The sequence below is a fragment of the Haliotis rubra genome, unplaced genomic scaffold (genome assembly GCF_003918875.1).
Source record: "Haliotis rubra isolate DU_JTF1 unplaced genomic scaffold, ASM391887v1 Scf2005, whole genome shotgun sequence".
Classification (NCBI taxonomy): domain Eukaryota; kingdom Metazoa; phylum Mollusca; class Gastropoda; order Lepetellida; family Haliotidae; genus Haliotis; species Haliotis rubra.
The window spans coordinates 16,966-38,900 of record NW_025766010.1 but is presented as its reverse complement, the minus strand read 5'-3'; the positions used below and the strand labels follow the sequence as shown (position 1 = coordinate 38,900).

The 21,935-nt window shown below is 40.1% G+C and overlaps 1 protein-coding gene across 1 annotated transcript; it reads right to left on the bottom strand.

Annotated features, from left to right (window-relative positions):
• Positions 1 to 354: 354 nt before the first annotated feature.
• LOC124275666 (C-type mannose receptor 2-like) lies at positions 355 to 21,688 on the bottom strand. The gene is made up of 4 exons (XM_046711288.1): positions 20,870 to 21,688; positions 7,167 to 7,305; positions 4,606 to 4,826; positions 355 to 392 (listed from the first exon to the last, which is right to left on the bottom strand). The coding sequence occupies exons 1-4, from the start codon at positions 20,943 to 20,945 to the stop codon at positions 355 to 357; spliced, it is 474 nt and encodes a 157-aa protein (XP_046567244.1). The 5' UTR covers positions 20,946 to 21,688.
• Positions 21,689 to 21,935: the final 247 nt, after the last annotated feature.

Below are 21,935 nucleotides of genomic sequence, written 5' to 3'. Positions count from 1 at the left end.
AGGTAGGGTAAATAAACAAAAAGTGAAAATCATCTCCAAAACAGTACATCATATTCCATTTTCGGGTGTTTTAATCCCCCGTCCTGATTCAACTGGTAGGTAATGGTCTGTGGTTCTTAAATTAAGTAACGCCCTCCCATTTAGATAGGTTTTATATTTCAGTTAAAGTTTTTTTAAATATTATAAATAGCTCCTCTTGAAGATTTTGTGTGTTTGATATCCAAGTCTGCAGATTGATTTCTTTCAGTCTGTTTAAGCAAGTGATTTAGAAATATTTTTAGTAGGACATGCTTGAGCTGTCCAAATATAACTCATTCCAAGTCTGTCAAAAATGTCCTTAATACAGGCAATCCATTAATAGCCAGATGTGCCAGAAAATTTAGAAGCCTTTCCTGAAATGAGTTTTCACAAAAAAGTGATTTAATTTCAATTTTCCGTAGATATCTCCCCAGTTCCCATAAACCATGAATGAAGGGGTGTTTCTTGAATGAGAGGAGGTCCTATAGAAAAGTTAAAGAACGACTCAATCTTTGTTTTTTGTACTCTTTTAACCATTACAAATGAAAGACTTGTGGTTAGTCTTAAGCGGAACACGAAATTCATTGTTAATAAAACCTGTGGTTAATTAATACCGAGCGATTAAGTTGCCAAAAATCGTCTACTTCTCTCTCGCCCGCCAACGAAACCACAGGTTACGTAACTCTTTCGCCAGAATATTTTCCACCCAAGAATTATTGCCCAAACCGCATAATTCACACCCATAAAGAAGAACAGGGGCAACCAAGCAATCGAATAATCGTAACTGACAATCACAAGACAAATTAAGTTATCTACCTATGCTTAAAACAAAATGCATAGTTTTGGTGGCCTTGTCAGCTAGATTCTTTTTTATTAAAGTGAATATGTTATTTTTGCATAGTAATTCCTAGGCATTTATAAGAAGTCACATTCTCTATAATGTCATTTCCAATTTTGAAACAGCATGTATAATCTAATTAATTTTGAACCACCAAATATAAGTATATTTGTTTTGGATACATTTATTTTAAGTCTCCATGTTTTACAATATTTATCAAAGCAATCCAACATATGTTGTTCATTTGGGTCTGATGCTAGAAGAACGGTGTCGTTGCATATAAAAAAACAAATAGATTTATCATAGTTTCTAGTCGGTTGTTAAAATCATCGGGATGTACAGTTTTCATTTTGTAGATTATATTCAATATGATTCAGAAATATTGTAACTAGTATCGGTGATAAATTTTCACCTTGTCGTAAGCAAGACGTACATGGAAACAAACTGGTCTTCACTCCATTACATGATACACAATTAAGATTTAATATTTTGATACATGAGACTAGGACCGATTGTGAATAAAAGTAATGCAAGAGGGCCTAGTCTACGTGTTATGAATAACTTTAAAGAATTTTCGGTTATGTTGTTTGATATCACTTTTTGACATAGTCCCAATCGCCAGACATTGTCAAAGGCTTCCTGGAAATCAACGAAAATATACAAATATAATTTCGTTTTTCTACTTTTTCGGAGTTCCGAGAGATGATAAATTGTAAAAATGTAGTCCATTGTAGAATAGCTTTTTCTAAATACAGCTTGTAATTAAGATAATATTGTACTAATTTTAGGTATTTTGTAAAGCGGTTGTTTAATATATCTAATTTCCCGAAACAGCTCAAAAGTGTAACGGGTCTATAATTTTCTGGTTAATTTGGATCACCGTTTTGTATATATAACAAGGGACATATAGGGTCCGCTGCCCAGTCTAATGCGAGTCACTATTGTCTCACCCACGTGTTTTGTCCATGAGAACTGGTCACCTGACTCTGACAGTCGTAAACAAAACAATGTCTTGACCTTCCATCATACGCTGCCATTATACAGTCGCTAGTAAGCTCACAGAGCCAGGCACATGCTGTTTCCGTAGTTACCGGAAATGACGTAAGAGCTGTTCCGGTAGGCGTGACGTCTTCCATTTTATTGTAAAGGTAATTTCTGCTTGCTGGTGCTGCAAAAAAATATTAGCATCAGTGATACATGTGGTACACCGGTAATAAGGAGTCAGGACTTCAATCGTTCTGTATCCTTACGAACATACCCGGATTCTCATGGCAAACACACCCGGAATCTTATCTGTCTGTTGAAGTGTATTCGTGCCAATGTCTGAAAATTTTCATCTACGTAGATGATACTTTCATCTACGCACACTTGCATACACTCACGTATATACGTTAATATAAGAATCATCTACGAAGATGACACTTTCATCGACGCACACACGCACATATATATGTAAATGTAAGAATCATCTACGTATGTAATACTTCATTTACGCACACTTGCACACACGCACATATATACGTAAATATCAGAATCATCTACAAAGATGATACGATCCCGTTTGCCACCTTTTACGAGATGGATGGGTTGCTGAAGATCAATTCTAGCCCGGATCTTCACAGGTTGTTTATTAATACTGTGAATATAGCTTACGCGATTGTTCTTCAGGATTTATAATAGAAAAAAAGTACTGCATTTACTGTAAGATTCCCAACATGGGTACAATGTGTGAAGCCTTTGTCTGGTGTCTATAGACGAGTGCAACGTTGTTACATGTCTTCAGCAAGAACAGACCTTTAAAGATCCGGGTTAGAATTAGTCTTCAGCAACCCATGCTTGTTGTAAGAGCCGTCTAACGGGATCGGGTAGTCAGGCTCGCTGACTTGATTGACACATGTCAGCGTATCCCCATTACGTAGATCGATGCTCATGCTGTTGATCACTGGATTGTCTGGTCCAGACTCGATTATTTACAGACCGCCGCCATATAGCTGGAATATTGCTGAGTGCGGTGTAAAACTAAACTCACTCACTAACTTCAGAAAGACATTTTCATCAATATCCTTGTCCTGTAATGTTTTCATATCTTATATATTCTTGTATTAACTACCCTGTGCTATCCAAGCCTCTTTGACTATATGAACACACGTCATTTCGAAAATGATCATGTTAAATTTGGGATTACACTCCCTCAGTAAAGTACAGATTCTAGTACTTTTAGTTGGGTTGAGCCCCATCCGGGATTCGAACCAACACTCTCAGAGTCAGGCACCTAATCGCTAGCACACAGTCAGCCGCATAACCCAATAGCTACCGCGGCTTCCAACACAGGATGGGACACAGCCAAACAAAAGTTCCAGAATCTGTACTTTACTGAGGAAGTGTAATCCCAAATATAACATATGTTATTGTTTACTGTACATTTGTTCACGCAGCTATCGACCACTGACTAATACGCTTTGTGGTTTTTTCTCATGGCAAACACACCCGGAATCATATCTGTCTGTTGAAGTGCATTCGTGCCACTGTCTGAAACATTTTCATCTACGTAGATGATACTTGCATACACTCACGTATATACGTAAATGAAAGAATCATCTACGAACATGACATTTTCATTGACGCACACACGCACATATATATGTAAATATAAGAATCATCTTCGAAGATGATACTTTCATCCACGCACACTTGCACCCACATGCGTAAATGTATAAATCATCTACGTAAGTGATACATTCATTTACGCACACTTGCACACACGCACACGTAAATGAAAGAATCATTTATAAAAATTACGTAGATGATACTTTCATCTACGCACACTTGCACACACTCACATATATAGGTAAATGTAAGAATCATCTACGTAAATGATACTTTCATCTACGCATACTTGCACACACATACGTAAATGTATAAATGATCTACGTAGGTGATACTTTCATCTACGCACACTTGCACACACTCACATATATAGGTAAATGTAAGAATCATCTACGTAAATGATACTTTCATCCACGCCTACTTGCATACACATACGTAAATGTATAAATGATCTACATAGGTGATACTTTCATTTACGCACACTTGCACACACGCACACGTAAATGTTAGTTTTCAACATCATGAGCATCGATCTACGCAATCGACCACTGACTAATACACTTTGTGTTTTTTTAAATATCTTATCATGGAGTCAAACATGGTTGTGTCGGGATCTACTAAAATACTTCAACTTATCCAAGGTTCGACATACGTTCGACACAGCGATGTATTCATCACACAGATCATAGTCCATCAAATTGATTAAACCCCTAAAATAACAGCTATACTGGACACAAACGCAAGTTAGCAAGAACTGAAAATGTCGTTTTCACACAAAATGGAAATCGCATTACCAATGTTCATAAATATTATAATGATTACGGTCGGAAAGACCTTAATATATGCGTGTTATATCTTAATGAAATTGGAGAAAAATGTGGCTTTGTTGGGTCGAAATCACATTTAACTGTTCAGCAGGAGTGATAATTGCTACCTACGTATTTCCGGTTCCGGTTCCGGTGGACCAGTCTTGTGAAGTGTTTTTAATTACATATTTTGGCATGTACACCTCACCTATTTTAACACACATTGATGTGATTCCATATTGATCTGATTCCATGACGGCACTCCAGCCTCAGCTAAGAGTTTACTAAGATCTTACACATTACACTGATGTGCAATCTTCGTGACCAACAACTCACCTATTTCACACAACACACCATATTTGGTAGCACAGTTCTTAGTGAGCCACGCCCCCGGCGCGGAACCTGATCCTCTCATAGCAACACACAGCTCGCTGTCGAGGTTATTAGGTTCTGCAGCGGAACTTACAAACCAGTTCTTCCAACACAGGGGCGAGTTGTCTGCCCACCGGAAGTCGCCCGTCTTATAGTCGAGTCCGATCCAGTATTGGCTTTCCGGTCTGGAAACAGAAGTCAATGCTTGAAATAATGCTGCCTGTTTCGACAGAACGTTCGAGAAATCAGATCTGAAGTAGAAATGGCTGTACGAAACCTATGATAAGTAAACAATGGTGAGTTTCTGGTTAGTGTCTGGATGATCTACCTGTAACAGGGCTGACAAAGGCACTACTTTTCACTGCCTAAGGATACGTTTTTTTATATGTTATGGAGACATGTTTTTGCTAATTATAATGTAACATTAATTAACTTTAATTTAATCTGTACTGTCATTCGCTGTAACCTTGTTTATTCAATATATTATTTAATATTATAGACTCGTCTGTGTTTTATTTTGCTGGTTCAGTGGGGACTCGCCCTTTTATCTCATTAATTTGTAAACCGTAACATACAACCATTGCAAAAAATATACACTGTCAAGGCAAAAGTATACCCCGTGTTCACTTTACTTCGAAAGAGTGAGTGAGTGCGTTTAATTAAGTCACTATTGCACTATGGCATTATTTCAGCTATATTGTGACTTGATCAAGTTCTACAGTTAAACAATAATTGTAAATAATATATTTCAAACTAAAACCTGTCAGCAAAGAACAGTAAAATAACTAGATGATCCCAGGTCACAGAATTATAACTAGCCTTTAACCGTAACACCCATCATCATTTTTAACAACACAATCTAAAAAACGGGCTATAGATCCTCGGCAACTGAAAAAAGATCCCCATACTAGGGACAATGGGGACTTAAAAACTTGAAAGAGATAGTGTACAGTGCAAAATTGCAGTGAACAAATATGAAATCGAAAATGTCCGGCGGATATTGATTATACCTGAGGTCAATAACGCCTGGACAATCACGTGATATACATATTCTTTCAGTTGGTAAACTGAGATATTTCTTATGATGAATGTTTTGCAGCTGCCAGTCAACTCTGTCATAGTACAGGAACTATACCACTTTCAAATTAGAAATCTTGATGCATACCATTGTTAAGAAAACATCCATCATAACAAGAGTACGCATTTAACGATTATTAATACACGAATTCTGGTAAATGAATATCATATTCTTTTGTTATTAACTTCCGGTAGATAGTGCCGACCTTGTTGACGAAAGCAATCTCTAATGTTGTCGTTTAAATCGATTATCTGATGGCGAAATGATGTAGCCTAGAGAAACATTATGTTCGTTCAATATTTCTCAGGTTAGGCTCTGATGACAACGTATTGATATAATTGATCTCACAAGGATTACTTATATCTTTAGATGTTAAATCTTTTAGTAGTTATTTATTACCGAATTACAAGAATAGCGTCCCCCGTTTGGCACGGATAATGCATGCTCTCATGAGGAAACATTCAGTAATATTAAGTATTATTAATTTAATCATATTCTGATTCGGAAGAATAACTATATCTGGATGAACAACTTCTTTATTACAGGGATATGGATAGTCATTAAAAGAAGTTTGTTCCCTCCAAATTGCGTGTGTCACTGGTTGCACACGAGTGACCAACGCGGCTCACATCCGTGTGCAACGCGTATCACACGGGCTTCACACGCGTGGCCAACGGGTTCCACAAGAGTGAGCAACGCGACTCTCACGGGTTGCGCCACGCGTTGGACATTCGTGTAAGGGGAATGAACTTTTGGGCAGTAGTGTACACCTTTGTGTTTACTACATGCTTCACTATCCCTATCCCTTTGCCCCTACTTCTAAATGCCTCTCAAAGAAGTCATATTCTGATTCGTTCTTTCAGAGTATGTCGTTCTGCAAAACCATAGTGCACGAATGATTTGGGTTTGGTTTGGTTGTTGTGTAGCGCAGAACTCAGCAATATTCCAGCTATATGGCGGCGGTCTGTAAATAATCGAGCCTGGACCAGACAATGCAGTGATCAACAGAATGAGCATCGATCTACGCAATTGGGATACGCTGACATGTGTCAACCAAGTCAGCTAGCCTGACTACCCGATCCCGTTAGTAGCCTCTTACGACAAGTATGGGTTGCTGAAGACCAATTCTAACACGGGTCAGTACACAAACAGCAATCGTAGAGCTAAGGTTTGTTTTGAACAAAGGCACCATGGTGAATAACTGGCCTGATTGTAGTAACTCGAAATACCGTGTTGTAATGATATGTGTCTCTTGGAAGGCATGCAGTGGATTGAGGATGGGTGTACTCCGTGCATTAATTGAATACCACCATTTAGATGCGGGTTCGAAATGGTCTTCAGAAACCCTTGCTTGTGAAACAGGATCTGTGATTTCTGAAAACATGTTGGCAACAATGGTCCAAAATATGTTAACGGAAAAGAAGTAACAAATATAGGGGAAACTCACGATGGTCCGAGGGCTGCCAAAGCGAGGCTCTGAGAATAGGGTGACGTCAAAACCGGAAGTCTCATGCCCTGAGACTGGCAGAAAGTGATAGCTTCGTCATATTTGAGAGTTCCGGGAAATTCTGTTATCGCCAGGCCACCTGAAATTGAGTGAGTGAATAAGTAAATAAGTATGCTTTTACGCAGCTTTCGGCAACATTTCAGCAATATCACGGTGTGGAACACCAGAAATGGGAATGAAACTGTACCCATGGAAGGAATGGAACCATAGTTTAGGCGTGACGAGCGAAAGCTTTAACCATAAGGTTACCCCACCCGCATCCTCCTTGATGAACGATGGTACACTGCACCGTGCTATTCATCTGTTTCGTATAACATCAAGGAGAAGGGGTGCACATCAATCATGAAGTCCAAACGTTAGGGGGAAATGTTCCTCAGGGAAAAAGATATTGGGGGAGATCCCTGACCACTGCACTTAATCATCTGTAAACACGGAAACTTTTGGGCCCACCCTGTCAGCGCAGGGTTGAAAGGTGCGTTTACCCTTTTGGTGAACAACTGGTGTCACTGCTGGTTTTCATTGATATACTACCCATCAAAAAGTTTAGACTCACTAGTGTAAATGTAGCCACTTACCTCAGTCAACTGTTCTATACTAGATAGTGCAAAATATTCCATACTGTTTAAAGTACCTACTGTTTACACATGAACTGGTGTTTGTAAAACAAATTTGCAACGTCGAAAAGATTATTGTCATGAGTTCAATAAATGATGAAACTCAGTGAAAACTGGTGAATTCTTAACCACCCTTTCACCACAACACAGCGGTTCACCTGTACGATATTTGCACATGCTTTTCAGCAATTTGATGCATGATCCTCGTGCAATTCATCTGTATAAGGTTTGCAGTTGGCTCCCCAAGTTAGTAGAGAAATTCATCGTCGATGTAACCACATACATATACATAACATATCGTGAGTGCTTTAAGTGAGTCTAAATTTTTGAGGGTAGTATATATTAATATTTTCGGAGTCACCTTATCCTTTCCACCAAGGGAATGTTTCTGAAGATGGGATTATATATTCTTTGGCACTGGCGTTTCATATCTGTTGACATTATTCTGCCAAGTGTATGATTCCCGGGTGCTACCAGTAGGACAGGGCCTGTCTGCTGATGTCATTACTCATTTTCAGCTTGGTTAACACATGTGATCATCGTATCCCAATAGCGTAGATCGATGCTCATGTTGTTGATCACTGGATTGTCTGGTCCAGACTCGATTATTGACAGACCGCCTCCATATAGCTGGAATATTACTGAGTGCGGCGTAAAACAACCAACCAAACAACCAAACTCCGGTAGAAGGGAGCATGTTGAGTCGCCCCTTAGGACAAGCATAGGTTGCTGAAGACCAATTCTAACACGGATCTTTACGGGTAATCTAAAATATCAATGTATACAATGGTTACTCAAGCAGTATTGATCCTAGAGTGGCTAGGACGTTCTTACTGACTACCGACTGACTACCGTTGTAAAAAAGTCAATTGCAAAACAGGACATCTATTTGTCAAAGTTGTCAGGAAAGGAGTTGTTTAGCATATACATAACATGGACTGTAAGATATATGTATGCTCTTGCAGCTTTCTCACGTATAGTCTCAGTGTATTTCTGACCAGGTAATAATTTCTTTCTCTGTGCATCACATACAGCTGAAGTCAATGGTAACGTATACTCGACGTCACTAATGAAGGGTCAAGCTATTGGTGACACTATTTCTTAAAAGTTGTAAAATCTTCGTTTTTGTTTGAAATATTCGATCACTTTGTTTTGTTTACCACGCATATCTTTGATTATGAGACCCTCGCATAATCTTTCGGCCATTGTGGCTGATGACGTATGAAGGGATAAATTAGCTATATATCATACATGTCAGAAACTGCGCGCGCGCACCCACACACACACACACACACACACACACACATTGCAAGACGCCGTTTCGCTGTAATAAGCTTGGAGTGCAAATACAACGCAGCTTGATCATAACGTCAAGGTATATGTTTTCAGTTAGACTATACAAATCGAACAATAAAATGTAAGTATTTGATACACAAGGTAAAATAAATATCCATATTCCGTGTTATGTATACAGAACGTAACGCTGAACTCTATGCACACACTACACCCAGTCGACTATCGCGAGTATGTGTGAAGAACGGAATCGATGTTTCCATGCTACGATTGTTCAGAATAACATCCCCACGAGGACCACGGAACCATGAACTAATGTAGCAGTAAGCAAATACCTGGCTATGTTTTGTGTAATTACTATAGTGAATACTGGCTAAAACATACACAGTCAATAAATAACTTGGTCATACATTCTTCCGCATAGATGCATTTGTGAGTGCACCCATCGTATTACGCTTCTCTATTGCATTACTGTAAGTGCAACTCATTGTCTTCGTGCCTATAGTGTCAGGTTTGCCGATGATCAAGAATGGATTACCTTTGGCCTTGACAGTGTTTACAGTTAGGGTTTTGCGAATGAGAAGCAATGTGCCTACAGATGAACATTCCAGCTAGATCTATGGATTACCGAGGTTTCACTGGTTTGTTGTCTAACGCCGCTCTCAGCAATATTCCAGCTACTTGGCGGCGGTCTGTAAATAATGGAGTCTCGACCAGACAATTAACAGCAGGCGCATAGATCTACGCTATTGGGATACGTAGACAAAAAAATGTCCAATGCAATTCCTTATTTTGACTTGTACCATAAGTTCCCGAATTTTTTCAGGTGAACAGTTGACTAGATTCACCATATGTTTATGACGAATGCCACCAGTGAGGCATGATTCGCTCATAATTCGCCAACACCTGGTGTCATCACTATTCCATAGTGATTCATAAACACATGCTCTGTCATCGCATCGCATGGTGACAATCTCTAGATCATTTGGTCCTGACTCGATTGTTTACAAACAACATCGTACAGCTATAATAATATATATATATGGTGCTGAATAATGGTGTTGAAACATATATACTCTCTCAAAAAAGAAACGCATCACGACATTGGAATTTTGATTCATCCATGTATTGGTACAGGGAGGAAATTACAAACATGTTTCATTTATTTATTATTTCCATGATGTTTTTTGTCTGAAAACATCACATTCAAACGCATCGAGCATGAAATACCTGTATGTAACCGCATGATTTTGAGTGGTTGCATGCAGTGTCACAGAACACATAATGCACGAGTAATGCACGTGAAACTTGGGACTCACATCGTGTCACTGATGGGTATAAAAGATTGATCACTGTTTTTTTATTAGTCACTTTATTTGAGAGTTTCTAAAGAATTAAAAATGCAACGACTCAGCCGCGCTAATCGAAATATTGCTATAGGGCTTTTGGAAGCAGGACAGACTCAGCATGCAGTTGCCCGTCGTATGAACGTACACCAGAGCACGATTTCTCGCCTCTGGGAGAGATATAACCAGCAGAACTCCGTCGAGGACAGACCTATAAGTGGACGACCCCGAGTGACCATAAGAGCCTAAGATCGGTACATCCGGGTACACCACCTACTTCATCGTACAGCTACAGGCACCAGTACCACTAGACACATACCCGGATTACGACGAACGATTATCCGCACAGACTGCCAGGAACAGGCTTCGAGAGGCGGTTTTGAGAGCACAAAGACCGTACTTTGGTCCTGTGCTACGTCATCAAGGACTGGTCAGCTCGGAGTCAGTATAATGTGTCTGAGTGGGGCAGGGTGGACTGCAATTCAGCAACATCAGATCCAGAGACTGATTCGTTCGGTGCAGAGCCGATGTCGCGTAGTACTGAACGCCAGTGGTGGTCACACTAGGTACTAACTTCAGCGCCACCAAGCGTCTTTGTGGGATTCTCTATCTGACTTTTTCCGAGCCCCTACCAAACACCGATATTGGGACATTTCCTATGCGAAGTTTCATTGCATTTCGTTGATTATTAAAACCAATACAATGTATCATAATAAAGAAAACAAATTAAAGTACTGTCGGAAATAGAAAAAAATAAATAAAAAATTTACATTTACATCTACAATTTATGAAGTTAATATGTGAAAGTGTGAAATATCTGTTAAACTAAGTTCGGCCTAACTACAGTCTCAGTGGTGGGGAGATAGGAAACGTGAAAAAAGGACTTTACTGAGGAGAGATTAGTGCAGAAATGAGCAATGAGACTTATTTAGAACAGACACTGACTTTATGCAAATTAGTGTGCGATGCTATTGTACTTCAAAGGACACTTCTTAAATGCCTATTTTGAAACTAGACTTAGCTTCATTATAAACGATAGCTGACGTAAAAAATACTAACTTTAATACTGAAACTATTAAGGATGTAGCTACAATGGAGCCTCACTATCACTATAAAAACAAACATGTAGGAGGGGTCGTCTCAAAAGCAAAACCAGGACGAGTGTCATAGACGGTGGTGTGGGTCGTACGGGGGGATAGAGATATCAGCTAAGATAAGATAATCCTTTGAGGAAATTAAACTGGGGGATATCCAGTCCTGTCGATCTTGGGGTGGTCTTGCCAGCTATATATTTTGAAACATTTAATACGATAGTTGATTTAAGCTTTTCTATGGGTATCATATTGTTTTACATATCTCAACATAAACGTTATGAAAGACGCGTAAGATGACAATGAATCGTTGAGACAAATTCAATACACATGAAAAAAGGATAAAATATCTTTGAGATGACCCCTTGTGCCTGTAGGCAGTACATGCATTTCATGCCAGGTGAGTCGACGTCATACCTGGCTGAGCGACCTAATTGCCATCTATAGTCTGATCTATTGTTTTCAGCAGCTATTCGTATTTTTTCTAAGTTTTGCCCGATTTTACGAGTAAACATGCATTTCTAGATATCCTATTACACATCCCAGTTAGGCCGATGTGGGTTATTTCAACATATGCTACTTGCAGTTGTGTAAATTTTAGGGATACAGAGTAACAGCCTAAAAACAGTTTTTTTCCTATTTCCGACAGTACTTTAGTTCGAATTCTTATGTGCTTTTCTTTTTTGAGAGAGTATATATGCTTGGGATATATAGTCTGCTTGCAGTGAAAACGTACCGATGAATTTCACTTTAAACAAAAAAGTACATCAAATAAAGTGAAATTAAGATTGCGAATCCTCATGATTTTACCTTGCCAATTGGACATTTAAATCTCGAAATTTTATTCAAATTAGGATAAAAGTTATTTACCAAACGATCATAGATTCAAATCGCAACTACAGGTTTGTATTACAAGGGGTTAAGCGCAGTAGTTGGAACAGTGAAACAAATGCACGTGCGATACGTGAAGAGCGTTAACTTAAGAACCCTTGTCGTTTTCGGTGTTTCATTTGATGTGCATACCCCCTTGTAATACAAACCAATAATAGCCATGTGAAACTATGATCGTTTGTTAGACAACTTTTATCCTAAGTCGAATAAAATCCTGAGATTTAAATGTTCAATGGGCAAGGTAAAATCATGAGAATTCGCAGTCTTAATTTCACTTCATTTGTTTTCCTTTTTGGTTTAAAGTGACATTCATAGGTACGTTTTCACAATTGTACAAAGGACTCTGCTTTTAGCGAAGATTCCTTATGGATGTGGAAAGGGTTCTGTCGCTTTTCTTTATGTAGGAGTGAGTGAGGTTTTTTTGTTTTACGCCGCGCTTAGCAATATTCCAGCTGGCGGCGGTCTGTAAATAATCGAGTCTGGACCACACAATCCAGTGATCAACAGCATGAGCATCGATCTATGCAAATGGGATGCGATGAGATGTGTCAACCAAGTCAGCGAGACCAACCCATCCCGTTAGTGGCCTCTTACGACAAGGGGGCGGTGGGGTAGCCCAGTGGTTCAAGCGTTGGCTCGTCACGCCGAAGACCCGGGTTCGATTCCCCACATGGGCACAATGTGTTAAGCCCATTTCTGGTGTCCCCCGCCGTGATATTGCTGGAATATTGCTACAAGCGGCGTGAAACTAAACTCAGTCAGTCAGTCAGTCTTACGACAAGCATGGGTTCATTGAAGATCAATTCTAATCCGATTTTCACGGGTATTTATACAGGACGTTACATAAAGGACCATCTTGCTACTGTTTGTTTTTGTCAGTTCCACACTGAATTCGTAACGTAATTAAAGGTTATCTTAACTTGTTCTAGTTTGGAGTGAGTGAGTGAGTTAATATTTAACGTCACATCGGCAATATTGCAGCCATTTCTAGTCTGGAAATTGACGTGAAGCAAATGCAAGTTCTTTAATAACATCATTTTAAAAATTCATCAATAAATATTACTTTCATGAATTATAGACAATGTAAATATATAGCCAAGACAAGTTACAATTTAGCAGAGTTTTAAGCCCTACTAAGCAATAGATATTGGCATGGGAAGATCATTTCCTACAGATTTGCCGATCTTTAATCTGACGGAAAATATCCCCAATCGTTATTGTCTGGAGGCCTTTGTTCCCCATCCACCCGCTGTCACAGACTGACCTGTTATCTCGTTCCCTGACTGACCCGTGGCCTGATTGACCATTACATGTAGTGAAGGTGTTCCTCCCTCAACAAGATGGAACTTTAATAAGGCCAACTGGTCTTGGTTTGAAAAGCTCGCTTCTAATAAATTGAAACCGGATCTGTTTATTGCGACCCAGAACAATTTTTCTCTGATGAGCTGAAGAAGACTAGGAAGGCAAGGGAAAAGGCTGAGCACTATTTCCGCCGTCACATTATGGTTCACAATTTGAACAAATTCAAAATTTTAAAAAACCTTGGCGTACCTTTAAACAAAGTAAACGCCAATCTTGGCGAAATTATGTACATTGTATTCAAAATCAATTCACGAACGCCGATATCAAAGGCGTGGAATATGATCCAGAAAATCAAAGGTAAGGGCTCTAAATCTAGCATTCACCATTTTAAAGATGGAGACCAATTATTAACCAATAAATCCGATATTGCTGATAAATGTGGTGAAACTTTGGCCAAATATTCTTCCTCATCTAACAATTTCATTCCAAAAGTATCAAAAACAGCAACGAACGAAAACTGTTAATTTTAATTAAGATAATGGGAAAAATTACAATGAATTATTTTCTATTCATGAGCTCCATTCTCTTCATGAACAGGCTCACGATACAGCCGCAGGAGCTGATAACATGCATTACCAACTCCCGAAGCACTTACCAGAATCATGTTTGGAGACCCTTTTAAACATATTTGATGACATTTGGACGTCAAAGGAATTTCCTTCCTAGTGGCGTGATGCTGTAATTGTCCCAGTAGCTAAAACGGGACGTGATCATACCGATCCTTCAAATTATCGACCGATTTCACTAACTAGCTGCGTTTGCAAGACCATGGAACGCATGATCAATAATCGACCAGTTTGGTGCTTGGAAACCAACAATTTACTTACTGACATACAATGTGGTTTCCGTAAAAACCGAAGTACCATTGATCATTTAGTGCGATTATAAAGTCCATTATAAAAATTCAGCATGCAGTGTCGATCTTTTTTTATTTAGAAGAAGCTAACGATACAACGAGGAAATACGGAATTGAAAAAAATTTACACGATTTTGGATTGCGAGGCCGTTTGCCTCAATTAATATCGAAATATTTACATGACAGGCAACTTCAAGTCCGTGTGGGTTCTACCCTGTCCGATCATTACAATCAGGATCAGGGAGTCCCACAAGGCAGTATTTTGTCTGTCACTTTATTCAGTACAATGATGAAGAGTTTATCTAAAGCTTTAAACAATTCAATTGATGGATCGCTTTTTGTGGATGTCTTTAATATGTCTTTTGTGGTAAAAACATGTATACTATCGAACTGCAACTGCAATTATGTTTAAATTCAATCAATAAATGGTGTTTGGAAAATGGATTCAAATTCTCGAAAACCCAAACCATCATTTCTGCAGAAAATACAGACGACATACAGACACGAACTAAGTTTAGATGGAACACCTATTGAAGTTGTAGAGGAAAAGTATTATTTTCGATCACCTTTTTGACCTTTCAGCTTCATATAAAATATTTAAAAAATAAATGCCTAAAGGCACTTGATATATTAAAAGTTGTTTCAAACCTGAATTGGGGAGGGGATCAGAAAACCCTCCTCCAGTTGCACAGAATTGTTCTAAACTGGATTACGGCTCCTTCATTTATGGTGGGGCTTGTAACAGCAATTTAAAACTATATTGATTCAATCTATCACCAAGACCTCAGGCTTTGCCGTGGAGCCTTCAGAACCTCATCGATTCATAGTCTATATGGCTAATGAAACATCTCTACAAATACGTCGTCTTATATTATCTTTACAGTATATTTCTAAATTACCTTCTACTAAGCCCAACCCTGTTTTTATCCTCTTTATAAAGAACTCTACAATAACAAATCATCACTTATTCCACCACATGGAATAAGAGTACAATCTGCTGTTTCTGAAGCTAAAATTGATCTCGAAAATATAGCCCCAAGTCGGCTTCTTTTCGCTTCTTCTCTTCTCCACCATGGCAGCTAGTACGGCCAAAGGTGGACCTAATATTATAACTAAACTCAAGAAATCTGAAACACATCAGCTGATCTACCTCCAACAATATAATGAATTAAGAAACACTTACAGTAACTTCAAATCTATCTTTATAGATGGATCCAAGGATGGTGACAAAGTTGTTAGAGCCACTATCGTTGGATCCAGAACAGTATCTTCAAAATTACCTGATGGCAGCTCTATTTTAACAGCAGAGTAATGCCATACTAACAGCTCGAAAATATGTGACTCTGTGTCACTACTTCTACCTCCCCATACTGATTACAAACCGATCATTACAACTTACATCCGCGATCAAATGCAAAGAAGTAGAACACTCAAGTGAGTATTAATACATTACATGCAATTAAACCAACTGTTGGTTTTACCTTCTTGGGTTGTCAATCCGGAAGTTATTGTGCGACAATGTTGTATTGGTCATTCCAGATATACTCATGAATACCTCCTGAAAAGTGAGGATCCTCCACTCTGTCTTCCTTGTGATGAAATAATCACGGTCAAACATGTCCTGCTTGACACTATTGATTTTTCCCATCACAATGGATCAATATTTTGGTGTAAAAACAATGAAGCATCTTTTTAACCAGGACAATTATCATTTGACTTGGTTGACACATGTCATCGGGTCATCGATTCCCAATTGCGCAGATCAATGCTCATGCTCTTGATCACTGGATTGTCTGGTCCAGACTCGATTATTTACAGACCGTAGCCATATAGCTGGAATATTGCTGAGTGCGGCGTACAACTAAACTGTCTCTCACGCACGCACGCACGCACGCACGCACGCACGCACACACACACACACACATACATACATACATACATACATACATACATACATACATACATACATACATACATACATACATACATACATACACACACGCTTGCATACCAAGACATTCAGAAACAGACGCACACATACCCAGATATACACAGACGCATAAATACAAACATACATACATAGCTAGACATACACAAACATTCATGCATACACACAGACACATACCCCACTCACAGACACATACATCACTCAAAGGCACATACACAGACACATACTTCACTCATAGACACATACACCACTCACAGGCACATACATAGACACATACCCCACTCACAGACACATACCCCACTCACAGGCACATACACAGACACATACCCCACTCACAGACACATACCCAACTCACAGGCACATACACAGACAAATACCCCACTCACAGACACATACCCCACTCACAGACACATACACAGACACATACCCCACTCACAGGCACACACACAGACACATACCCCACACACATGCACACACACATACACATACACCACTCACAGACACATACCCCACTCACAGACACATACATCACTCAAAGGCACATACTCCACTCACAGACACATACACCACTCACAGGCACATACACAGACACATATCCCACTCACAGACACATACCCCACTCACAGGCACACACACAGACACATACCCCACACACATGCACACACACATACACATACACCACTCACAGACACATACCCCACTCACAGACACATACATCACTCAAAGGCACATACACAGACACATACACAGACACATACCCCACTCACAGACACATACACCCACTCACAGGGCACATACACAGACACATATCCCACTCACACCCACTCATAGGCACATACACAGACACATACCCCACACTCACAGACACATACACAGACACTCACAGACACATACACCCACTCACAGACACATACACAACTCACAGACACATAACACCACAGGCACATACACAGGCACACAGACACATACACAGACACATACCCCACTCACAGACACATACCCCACTCACAGGCACATACACAGACACATACCCCACTCACATGCACATACACAGACAAATACCCCACTCACAGACAAATACCCCACTCACAGGCACATATACAGACAAATACCCCACTCACAGACAAATACCCCACTCACAGGCACACACACAGACACATACCCACACACAGACACATACACCACTCACAGGCACATACAGAGACACATACCCCACTCACAGACACATACATCACTCAAAGGCACATACACAGACACATAATCCACTCACAGACACATACACCACTCACAGGCACACACACAGACACATACCCCACACACAGGCACACACACAGACACATACACCACTCACAGACACACACAGACACATACCCCACTCACAGGCACATACACAGACGCATACCCCGCTCACAGGCACACACAGACACATACCCCACTCACAGGCACATTCCCAGACACAAACCCCACTCACAGACACATACCCAGACACACACAGACACATACCCTACTCACAGGCACATACACAGACACATACCCCACTCACAGGCACATACACAGACACACACAAATGCATACACATAGTGAGTCACAAACATCCAAACCATATACACGTTACGCCTATGGACACACGTCAAGGATGTTAATTATACAGAGCACAAACTTAATTGACACTCGGCATTTGAAAAACAGAAAAACAACAGTGTTGAAAAGAACTAATGTTTAGTTCGAGGTATTGATGTTTCGCCACGTGTATGTACAGGAACTGGGAGCGGTGACTGCAGCTATAGAAGGTGATAGAGGAAGCATCCATTATTCAAGATCTAGCGCATGAACACACGACAATTCATGCAGAGATGATTTCAGCTGTCAACACATATTTACAATCACCAAGGTCACAGAATTACAGGTTAATAGTTGGCTGGAAGATCCGGGTTGGAACTGGTCAGGAGTCAGACTCGCCGACTTGACATATCCTCATATCCCAATTACGTAGATCAATGCTGTTGTTGATCACTGCATTGTCTGATCAAAACCCCATTATTTACAGACCGCCGCCATATAGCTGGATTATTGCCAAACAACGTTGAACAAACAAACAAACAAACAGATGCTTTGCCATGCCATGAGTGTTTGTTGACTTCTTTTGAGTAGTATATAGTGAGTGAGTGAGTGACATTTTACGCCGCTTTTAGCAATATTCCAGCAATATCACGGCGGAGGACACCAGAAATGGGCTTCACGCATTGTACCCATGTGGGGAATCGAGCCCAGGTTTTCAGCGTGACGAGCCAACGCTTTAACCACTAGGTTACCCCAACATCCCGGGTAGTATATCTTTACAACCGTTCATCTTTTATAAGCCTTCAGCCTTAATAACCTTTCAGTCTTTGTAAGACGTTAGCCTTTGTAGCCTTTCGTCCTTCATATGACCTGAAACCTGTTAGTATTTACAACTATTCAGATTTCGTCACCATTCGTCCTTATAGCCTTTCCGGCTTTGCAAAATTTTCAACCTTTAATTCAATGACATTCGAAAGCCGAATATGACCGAAAGACTTTAGTACCCGTTGTTGGGTGAAATAGGTGGTCGACATTAACGCAAACAACAAGAACTGGTCGAGTCATAGCGTCTCTGTGTCACATGTCTAGTGTGGTAGCTCGGTTGGCTGACAACAAAACAGGCGTTAGCCCGGAACAGTACAGCCGCATGAACGACGAGGTACAGGAGAAATAGGATTGAACGCAACTTTAAATAGAAGCAACATACCTAGAAGAAATCGACTGTACAATTTTGACAATATCATGAGTATATATTTGTTTCAGCGACCCGTGAAGATCCGGGGTAGAATAGGTCTTCAGCAGCCCATGTTTGCCACAAAAGGCGACTATGTTTGTCGTAAGAGGCGACCAACGGGATCGGGTGGTCAGGCTCGCTGACTTGGTTGACACATGTCATCGGTTACCAATTGCGTACATCGATGCTCATGCTGTTCACTGGATTGTCTGGTCCAGACTCGATTATTTACAGACCGTAGTCATATAGCTGGAATATTGCTGAGTGCGGCGTAAAACTAAACTAAACTCACTCACTTATTTGTTTCAGCAGTATTAAACCTCTGTTAACCCTTTTTAACGAACAATTCCACCTGTTTTCCTTCCGTTACTTGTTGACTTTCAGCGTAGATAATCAACCAGCATTTATACGAAGATTTTAAAGAAAGTCAAGTGACTGTTGCTCAAAGGATCATCGTTACCACGTTCAAGGCTTGTGTCTGTGTGTGAAGATTGTTTCAAAGTTTAATTCCATGTTTGGATGTATACCATTGTGCTAATTTGAACTGAACAATTGCGCATGTGTTTGTGACGGGGACAAGATAAGGTCACCTTTTCATGAGTGAGCGAGTTGAGTTTTTAGCAATATTCCAGCAATATCACGGCGGCGGACACCAGAAATGGGCTTCACACACTGTGCCCATGTGGCGAATCGCAACCGGATCTTCGGCGTGACGAGCGAACGCTTTAACCACTAGGCCACCCCACCTTTTCATGAAGACCTGGTGTCATGTCTATATGATAACATTCATGAACATATATATTCATGAGATAGTCGGAATCGTACAATCGACTCTGCATTGACATATTTCGGCATTAAGACATGTCATCCTCACGTTTCTACGGTTTTAAATTCTAAAGCTTTGTTTTCAAAAGTCGAATTTCAAATTAAAAAAATTCAAATCATGTTACCTTTCGCTCTTAGTTACAGCTCTGCAATAACAATATATTTGTATGCCTTTTACAATCTTCCCGATCCTGTTTGTTGAACAGTTAGAAATGTCTTCATGTGTTCTGCAATAATACAACCTTAATGTACAGTAAACTACGGTGAATTAAACTAAAACATACCACTAATTTGTATTCGCTATTACCGTAGTACGTTATGCGCAGACCCGTGAAGATCCTGCTTAGAATTGATCTTCAGCGACCCATGCTTGTCGTAAGAGGCGACTAACGGGATCGAGTGGTCAGGCTCGCTGACTTAGTTGACACGTGCTAATTGCATAGATCGATGCTCATGATGTTGGTCACTGGATTGTCTGGTCCAGATTCCTTTATTTACAGACCGCCGCCATATAGCTGGTATATTGTTGAGTGCGGCGTAAAACTAAACTCACTCACTCGTTTTCGTTATACAAGTAATGACTGAAAAATGACAATCTCTAGTCAAGAAAGATATATACTTACTTGTCTGTGATATTTGAAATACGTAGTACAGTATCAACAACCAGCCATGTGTAGCCATATCTCGCACTTCAAACATATCTCTTTTTGAACAAAAAGTCAATTCTGTTGTCCACGATGGAACAGGACACTTCAGTTGCCTACGGTGAACACCGGGAAGCTTTTCTATCCCTGGAACTCAAGTGGTTTAGGTTGTTTGCTTCAGGTACCTTGACGTGGTTCTCTAATCTGTAACGAGTAACTTGTAAAAGTTCTAATGTTTCCTGAACTGTAATGGGTACCTTGTTGGAGTTCTCATGTTTCCTCAACTGTAATGGGTACCTTCAAGGGTTCGGCTGTTTCCTGAACTGTACCGGGTATCTTCAAGGGTTCGGGTGTTTCCTGAACTGTACCGGGTACCTTCAAGGGTTCGGGTGTTCCTGAACTGTACCGGGTACCTTGTTTGTGTTCGGCTGTTTCCTAAACTGTAACCGGGTACCTCGTAGGGGTTCAATATTCCAGGTGCCAAATATCTTGCATTGGTTTATGTGTTTCACACAGGTAAGTATCAGTATTCTTGCAATGGGCGGTGATCAGTATCCCCTCCAGAAGTTGTTAGCAGTATTTCAGACTAAAACGTCATCATACTAACGTGTTATGAACTGGTGAGCTATTGTCATAAAAAAAATGCTTCCACGAACCGCTTGTATGATCCCCTTCTGTTGTCCACAGTTGTAAATTCAACCGCTTGCAGTATCCGCAGCAATACGCTGATTCGCATCTGTGACTTAAGGCTACACAGATTCAATATTCATTTGCGGTTTACAAGGGACGTCAAGTATGCACGTGTTGTCTAGTTGAACTCCTGTGTATTTCTGAAGGCAGGGTGATGTTCTACCGGTAACGCTTGTTTTTCTTTTATTGACTGTTATTGAACTCCTCATTCATAGAAAGGAGTGAATGATTAAGACGGAGGGTTCTACTATAGATTGCCGATATCTCTGACCGCACTTTAACATAAATAATAACGCATTCAATATTGACTCCAGAGATTCTGAGGTTCATCCACTGGCAACCTGCGACAGTAAAG